The 8,640-nt window shown below is 40.3% G+C and overlaps 1 protein-coding gene across 1 annotated transcript in view; it reads left to right on the top strand.

Moving 5' to 3' along the window:
- Positions 1 to 8,640, top strand: part of plcg1 (phospholipase C, gamma 1) — a 29,615-nt gene that overhangs the window by 7,380 nt on the left and 13,595 nt on the right. The window contains exons 3-12 of the mRNA XM_005740416.1: positions 4,084 to 4,236; positions 4,416 to 4,509; positions 4,608 to 4,655; positions 5,194 to 5,278; positions 5,438 to 5,521; positions 5,860 to 5,882; positions 5,971 to 6,040; positions 6,131 to 6,232; positions 7,862 to 7,980; positions 8,485 to 8,570. Of these exons, the coding sequence (XP_005740473.1) occupies positions 4,084 to 4,236; positions 4,416 to 4,509; positions 4,608 to 4,655; positions 5,194 to 5,278; positions 5,438 to 5,521; positions 5,860 to 5,882; positions 5,971 to 6,040; positions 6,131 to 6,232; positions 7,862 to 7,980; positions 8,485 to 8,570 (864 nt within the window). The remainder of the gene's footprint in view (positions 1 to 4,083; positions 4,237 to 4,415; positions 4,510 to 4,607; positions 4,656 to 5,193; positions 5,279 to 5,437; positions 5,522 to 5,859; positions 5,883 to 5,970; positions 6,041 to 6,130; positions 6,233 to 7,861; positions 7,981 to 8,484; positions 8,571 to 8,640) is intronic.

An 8,640-nucleotide genomic window follows, 5' to 3' on the forward strand; every position in this document is an offset into this window, starting at 1 on the left:
AATACAAGACTTTTTTTCCCTTTATAAACACTACATAATGATGCCGTGCTGCAACTGCTCCTAGGTTTGGGACAAAATCGATGCTGCAGTATACCACATCCGCTTCCTCCTATGGTGTTATCAATACACTAGCAACAGAATCAATTTTTTTTATTTAACCCTGTAAGGCCTCAGTCAGTACTCTGACCCCTAAGCCTATATTATCAGAGTATGTGATTTTATTTTTTATTGGTTCATTTTTTTTAACCTTTAAAAACTGACAAGCGTCAGTCCTTTAGTTTTTCTCCAAAGCTTACAGCAACTCTAAAATGGCTATGCGAATTAAACTTCTTGCGCATCCTGCCAATCTAAATGGATTCCTTAGCTAGAGCCACAATTTCTTGACTTCATGTTGACATTGAGCAAATAAAAGAGGTTAAAATGAATGTTGTTGACCGGCTTGCGTTGAGGAAGAAGCAGCTCGGAAAGCAACAATGGCAGACTGCAAGAGAGCTAACTGAGTGAATTTACAGATTATTCAAAAGTTGAAAAATTGTGATAATACTCACTGACAATACAGTGCACTGAATACATGGATAACTCGAGTTTTTTGGTCTTTTAGGGATATTTTTCACAGATATTTGTGTTGCACTCTACTGGATATCACTGAACTGTTGCATTGTAATGACACGAGTTACTTTCTACATCTACTGTTGCATTGATCTGCTCAGTCACAGAGGGGCAGTTCACATAAATGCAGAAACGGTCAAATTCATGGCATTTGAATAAGAGCTGTAATTCTAGATGAGCACAAGAAAAGAAGCCGCATCTATTTTGATAGTAATTTATGTCTTTTAACAAAAATTCCTCAAATATGTTTATAGATTTTTCTACTGTAAACATTGTTGTTTGCTTAATATGACTGCTAACTCAATATCTTTGGGCTGTGGACTCTGATCGTGACAAAATTAGATATTGAAATTTGGACTCTGGGGAAACTAGGATGGGTATTTTCCACTGCTGCCCTGAGATTTTACACTGTCATCGGGGCAATAATTGGCAGATTCATCTACAATGAAAGGATTCATTGACAACCTTTTAATTTGAATGGTGCAGGAATGTGAGGCGTGTTCAGGTGTAGACAGGATTTAGAACTGTGTTGTTGTCGTTGTTGTTATGATACGTCGGTGAGCAGTTTTGACAATAATTCAAACCACATACTGTTTTAACACGCACCACGACATTGGACGAGTTCCTTTTCAGCAGCAGTACCAATAAATGTTCTCACCTGTAGCCTGGAAATCCTTTTTTGAGAATGAAGAAGTCTTTGGGTTGTTTATGTTAAGTTACATAACCAGCGGGTGGAATTAACTTGCACAATGCACACACGTGTGAAAACTGTCGTCCTTCTGATGCGCTTTTTCCATACCTCCCGCAAAGGACGTGCATACACTGTAACACCTCAGACGTGATGTCACTTCTAACTGACCCACCTTTTTTTGTGTGTGTTTGTGTTACTCGTTTGGATCTGGCCGTAGTTTATATGTAAGAACATTTTCAACAAAATACTGAGACATTAGCCCTCAGGCAGCAACGCTGTTACTTAATCAGAAACTGCTTTCAGATTGATTGTCTGTATGAAAACGTTGTAAAGAGCAGGCTGTTGCTGGAAAACAAGCAGAACTCAACAGCAGACTCGTTCCATTTAGAGATTGTTGGAAAGGGGAACTGAACCCTTTTAGCGGCTTGTCAGATGTTTGTCAGAGGAAAAGTCTTCTGCTGAAGTTGATCCCATATGCTGTCAGTGAAGCTCACATGGATCAGCTGATGTGGAAGTGTGCAGTGAAACATTGTCACAACATAGGCCGCATAGTCACTTGGAAATGTTCAGGGGTTTTTTCTTGCTTTAGAATGGATGGTGCACATAAACACGATTGATCTGCTTAATAGTTAAAAAGATGAATCTGGGGCTTACCTCACAGATTTATTTCTGGCTATTTAAGGTTAAAAATATAAAATATGCAGTCCAGGTAATTTGTGGATGTGCCCCATATGCAAGAAAGATCCTACAGTGTCAAGTTCATATTGCATACCCATATGTTTTTATTTATTCTATACAGTCATCTTTATATTTTCTCACTTAGAATATTTAGCAAAATAATTGCTCAATGGCCCTTTGCTGACATTGTGAACATGATTATCAGTCAAAACTCTTAAGTCTGCGTGGCCGAGTGTGACGTTTTCAGTTGCCATGAAATTCTAAGCGAATGCTGTGAACGTATTGACTTTTGACACCACCGTGGTTCAGTTGTAAACACTGCAAGAAGGTGTGCAATTTGAACCCATGCAGAGTTGAAAAATATGGGCTATCTGGGAAAAGGACACTGTCACAAAAGCGATTCTTAATCTCAAGATTTTGAGTCTCTGGTTGAATGCAGTTCAGTAATAATCATGCTTATGTCTTTACCCATCCAATCCAATATTTTAGGCTTTATAGCAACACTAAAGCTGACAGTTACTTTTGATTTGTTTTATTTGTAATATTCTTTCTTTTAATTTTCTTATTAAATGTATGTGAAATGTCAGAAAGTTGGGCCTTCTTCCTATATTTTATTTTTGGTTCACAGTATTTTCAGTTGTATAAAAATGGAAAAGAAGAACATCCTGACATTGTGTGTGAAACAGTAGAAGTTTGACATTTTAGATGAAAAACAGAAATGTTCTTTTTGATCGTTTGCTTTTTCACAATATCATAACATTGGCTTATTTAAAGTAAAACAACAACAACAACAAACAAAAAGGAAATTGGGGGAAGGGGATAAACTTTACATTGGCCAAAGTTTAAACATCAGGCTGTCATATTTTTACTGACAATACTTTTGCTTGGGTATGAAAAATGTTGGAAGACAGGGCACAGCACAGAAGGAAGTGTGGTAGTGTTTTGCAGGATACCTCCTCTCATCTCTTTTGGTAAGGTTACACCTCTGGCTATCTCTTTCTTTCCTGCATCTGTCTGAGGCAAGCTCCAAATATTTTGACACAAATGACTAAAAGTGTTGTCTAACAGATCAGCCTGTCAGAAGTGCTTCAGTCTAAACGGAAGTCTGCTGGCCCATGTGGCGGGTTAAGTAAACAGAGATATGATATATGATTAGAGCACAGTTTGGTGAAATTCTGTGAGAAGACATTTTTATGCTTGAGAAAAGAACATGCACATGCTTACCTATACGCAAGCACAGATGTGGTGTGTAGGCGACAAAGGCACAGGATGTGTGGTTCAGGGGCAGGAAGAGGAGCAGGAGCTGAAAGAAGTGTGTGTCTGTGTGTGTGTGCTTAGTAAGAGAGTCCCTGCTGTAGGTCTTGAACTGCAGTTAATGTAACACTGATAGAAACCCGCTGTGCTACTTTGCAGCCCACACACTTGTAAAGTTTCTCAATGATTGTTTATGGAGTTGAGATAAAATTATATCTGGTCTTTTTTCCCCCCTCATTTGTCATGTCTACAGATAAACCGTGAAGCCGTTGTGTGAAAACGTTAGCATGATCATAGTTCCGATCATATATTGTTTAAATGTTTAAACACGCACACTTAACAGCCTGCACTTACGAGCACAGGTAGGTACATACTGTGATATATTTGTCATGTATATTTATATTTGAAATCTCAATCATTTAGACCTGACCAGTAGCTTCTAAAAAAAACAACCCAAACAACAACAAAAAAACTGCCCTCTCCCCATTGCTTACTAATTGGTGGTTTTTGATCTATACTTGAATGTGGTTTGGGTCACCGCCTCAGCTTCATTGTTTTATGTGGTCAGAGGGGCTGCAGGTACTTGCACAATGTTTTTATTTTTTGTATGTTAGACTGTTAGGGTTAGTACTGAAGTGTTTCATGTTTCCTACATGAAATGGAATTAGAAAACAAGGAGAGCTTGGAGCTAAGTCTGCAGTTTTGTGCCAGATACTGTTATTTTGATTATTAACATATCATTGCATATAAGTTTTGCGCACCATATTCACACCAGAATATTACCGTGTCATGTGTTGGGAACCTGCAGCTTTGTGTTTTGCTAACTATTACATATCTGTCTGTATCTACAGTTGATATTCGAGAAATCAAGGAGATCCGTTCTGGACAGAAATCTCGGGACTTTGATCGCTATGTGGAGGACTCGGCAGCACGGCTCGATCAGGCCCACTGCTTTGTTATTCTGTACGGCACAGAGTTTCGCCTTAAATCACTCAGCCTGGCAGGTATGCTCAGAGAAGGACTGCTTACACATTGACAAGAAGTAGCCTGTTACCATTGTACCTCAATAAGATCATTAGTACCATTGATAAATCAAATCTTCACATTTTGTTTGTTGCTAGGCTTCTTGTATTTTTAGCCTGTGACAGAATTGAGTTATTTAGATCAGCTGTTTTTGCTACAGCAACATCTGATGAAGAGATGACCATGTGGGTGCAAGGGTTAACCTCGCTTGTGACTGACACATTGAAGTCTCCAACACCTCTTCAGATCGAGCGGTAAATCTGAACTCAAAGTTTGTGTAAATAGACGGCATTATCTGTTTTCTGTATGCAAGAAATCGCTTAAGTCTTTCTTTCTTTTCCTTAATTTTAAGGTGGTTACGTAAGCAGTTCTACGCAGTCGATCGCAACAGAGAAGACAGGTAACTAAACTCGGTCAAAGGATATCAGCTGCAGAGTTAATCAGATCGCCCTCACAAGAAATGGATGTTATAAGATGTAACTCAATTGTTTGCTACACCAGTTGTGTGCCCTTTCATCTAAGAGCACATAGACTTGCTGCAACTGGCTGGTAGGTGTCTTTGAGAGAGCTCAGTTGAGGTGTAGTAAGGGAACTAACCCGTCAGCCGCACACCAACAACTCTTCCTGCAGCAGGAAACAGACTGCAGAGAATGGAGAGGAGATGTACAGAGATGTTTGTCTGTTACATCCCTGACAGGCCTTTGTTACTGTGTGTGCGCCGTGTATTGTCGTTTCTGGCCAAAATTCCAAGCTGTGTAGCAGAAGTGAAGCCCAAACCACTCAACAGAACATGCAGGGTGTCTGTTTACAAGGTTTCAGCCCATCTGTAAACTCAAAATGGCATTTCTGCCTCACAATAGTATCTACAAGTAGAAGTGTTTGCACATGTTGCACATGCTTATCCGTGTTTGTTTTATTTTTCAACAAAACGTGTTTAGGATATCCTGTAAGGATCTGAAGAGCATGCTGAGCCAGGTCAACTACAGGGTGCCCAACATGAGGTTCCTCCGAGAGAAACTTCCGGTAACCTCTTGCTGCTTACTTTTCTTATCACAAACCTCCTTCCCACTCCATCTCCCCGCCAACTTCCCTTTCACGATGATGTTGTTTGAGGCTAAAGATTTATGATTTTCCGTTAACAGTCATTTCAGTTTTCTTTCTGATTCTCTGCTTCTTTTATAGGACTCGGAGATGAGGAATGGAGACGTGTCCTTCAGCCAGTTTGCGCAGCTTTATCGTAGTCTCATGTTTGATGCCCAGAAAAACGTAAGTGCAGTCTTTTTATGTATCCACAGATAGTCCCTGTGCTTTCATCCCCCTAGCACCCCATCTGATGCTCTGCCAAGGCTCACTTCATCTCCCATCTGTCCGTCCTCAAATGGCTTCAAGATCAATATGCACCAGCTAAAAACCCACCAAACCTCTCTAGTGGAGGCCATTAGGACACACAAACACACACACACAGATAAGAAGGCAGGCAAGCAGGGGTCAGATAAAATGGATAACCTCAGTGCCCTCCCCCACCTCACAGGATGTCTAACACTGAAAGTGCAGCGCTTTGATTAATTACTTTAAATGTTTTTTGTCTCTTTACTATCTTTTAGATGGAAATCCCATTTCTACAAAGGTAGGTATACAAAACGCACACACATACAGTGATGTTTTCTCTTGCATCACGGTTGTTTGCTGAAATTAACCAGTACTTTTTCTATCAGGTTCATTGATAGACCAGAACAGAGGATTTCCCTGGAGGACTTCAAGAGCTTCCTCTTGGAGTCTCAAAAGGTATTCTCTCGGTTGTTGGACATTTACATACTTTATTGCCGATTTGTTTTGTTTCCATGCTCTAATGCATGTTTGTGTTTGCTGTTGCAGGAGATGTGGGCCACAGATAACAACAAAGTGCAAGAGTTTATGTTCGGCTACCTGAAAGACCCCCTGAGGGAAGTGGAGCAGCCTTATTTCCAGCAAGACGAGGTATGCGCACCTCGATGCCTCACTCTTTCTTTTCCCCCCTTTTCTCACTTGTGTTCTTGTGTTTTTTTTCTGGGTCTTCGCTCACTAACGGAAAAATGTACCATGTTTTCATAGGTTATGTTTTCCGATTTCCCCCCTGTGTTGTTAGTGTGGGAGGGAGATGCTCAGAAATTAACATGACTGGCCATGATCTTGGCCCTGAAGCACCTCCTCCTACACAGATATAAAAGGTTATTGAGTATAGTGCGGCATGACAGTTCTGCAGAAAGCGAAGGATGATTTTTGTGGTCACCGTAAAGTCATGAATAAAAGAGGAAAGTGGGACAAGCGAGCCTGCAGGAGGTGATGCTGTGTCTTCGTGCCAGAGGATGTTAGGTCACTGGTGCCCAGGCCTTGATTATGTGCAAAGAAAAGCCCATGAATAGTTAAAAAAAATAGATACTTTATTTTAAATATTATCACTACATGGAAATTATTATAGTTGAAGTTTAATGGGGAATCTGATATGTACAAATCCTACTCTAATGTGATGTTTTTGTTTGCTGATTGTGGAATCCAATGTCATTATGTGTTTAATACACAAGTCAAATCTAAGAATCTGGATTAAGCAATTATGACAATAATTATGACATTTTGAACCCCACATGTTCCCCAGATGTTCCATCTCAGTTTTTCTTAGTTTTTGTAATTTATTCATGTTGGCAGTTGTGCGTGGTCAGTGATTTAACAGTGGTTTTTTTTTAGAAGCATTCATATTATTTTGACATGAAACATTTATCTTAGTACTTTATCTTGTACTTTTCCTACTTGTTAGCATGTGTACAAGTTGACTGCCCTGTGGTTTAGAGCAGCGGTCCCCAACCCCCGGGCCTCGGACCGGTACCGTGAGTCGTTTGGTACCGGGCCGCGAGAGTAGAGGCTCAGGTGTGAAATGTATGGTTTTCAGGGTTTTTTGTTATCGTTTTTATCGTTAACTCTGTTTTCCTGGGTCTTTTCACGTGTGTTATGAATAAATCTTCTTTGTTTTCGGTACCGGTACTAGTTTTATTTTGTTGTATTTATCCGCGACACCTTAAAGGCCAGTCCGTGAAAATATTGTCGGGCATAAACCGGTCCGTGGCGAAAAAAGGTTGGAGACCGCTGGTTTAGAGCATTTGTGTTGTTTAAGCATGTGGAAATGTGCCAGAAAAATGTATATTTGCAAGGTGTACCTGCTTACACGATAGATGGGATCGTGCAGTGAAATGTTTAGGTTTTGTATTTGTTTTGTTTTTTTACTTTATATCTTGGAATTTAGAATTATATTGAAACCAAGATAGACCTTTTCACCAGTAACATAAAAATAACAATAATTTTGGTGGAAACACAAACTCAACAGTTCTCACAGTCCAAAGGCTGGATCAGAACTTGGCAGTTCGCCTCTCCTTGGGGGCTCTAGTGCATGCCTGTGCATACAAACAGGTGTTGAGCCACTTCTTAAATGCCTTAAGCAACGGTGCCCTGATTCCTGAGTATTTAGGTCAGATGTTTTTAAGAATCTGATCATTATCATTTCAGTGCCACGTCGGTATATTGCTAGGGTCTGCAATTCTTCCCACTTTTCACTGCTCCTCATTCTCTCTTGTGTAGTTCCTCACATACCTGTTCTCCAAAGAGAACACCATCTGGGATTCCTCCCTGGACCAAGTGTGTCCTGAGAATATGAACAACCCCCTGTCTCACTACTGGATCTCCTCTTCGCACAACACGTAAGCATGAAGGGCATTTATGCATGTGTCTGGTTGGCCTGCTTTAATTGGGCCCTGGGAATGCTGGAGTTCTTGAAACCTCTGCCCAAAAAGAGGTCTTTTGAACTGGCTTCACACATCAGATAAAAGTGTATTATTTAACAATCTCTTTCCCGAATGAGATCCAGGCGTTTATTTTGCAGGAAAATGTATTTTTCCTCCCATTGAAAAGTGTGTGAAAGTCGGCGCAAGTAATTCTGTACTAAATGTGAAACAATGCTCATTGGAGCAACGGAATGAGAGTTTCCCATGTTGCTTTGATTAGGCTTGAATTGACTGACTGAATGAGTAAGAAGTATTTATCCGGTCAACAGAGGAGAACGAGCCCTTTTGATATGACTGTATCGATTTATTTATGTAATCACCATAAAAAGTGTGTTCGTGTGTTAAGACACTCCCTGACATGTTAATCCTGTGTGGCTGTGTGTTTTGTGTACATACTTGACAATGTGTGCTTATTTTTAGCTACCTGACAGGAGACCAGTTTTCCAGTGAATCGTCCTTGGAGGCATACGCACGCTGTCTGAGGATGGGCTGTCGCTGTATTGAATGTAGGAACACACACACACACACACACACACACACACACACACACACACACACACACACACACACACACAC

Source organism: Pundamilia nyererei, unplaced genomic scaffold (genome assembly GCF_000239375.1).
Source record: "Pundamilia nyererei isolate P.nyererei 1_Seehausen unplaced genomic scaffold, PunNye1.0 scaffold00100, whole genome shotgun sequence".
NCBI lineage: Eukaryota > Metazoa > Chordata > Actinopteri > Cichliformes > Cichlidae > Pundamilia > Pundamilia nyererei.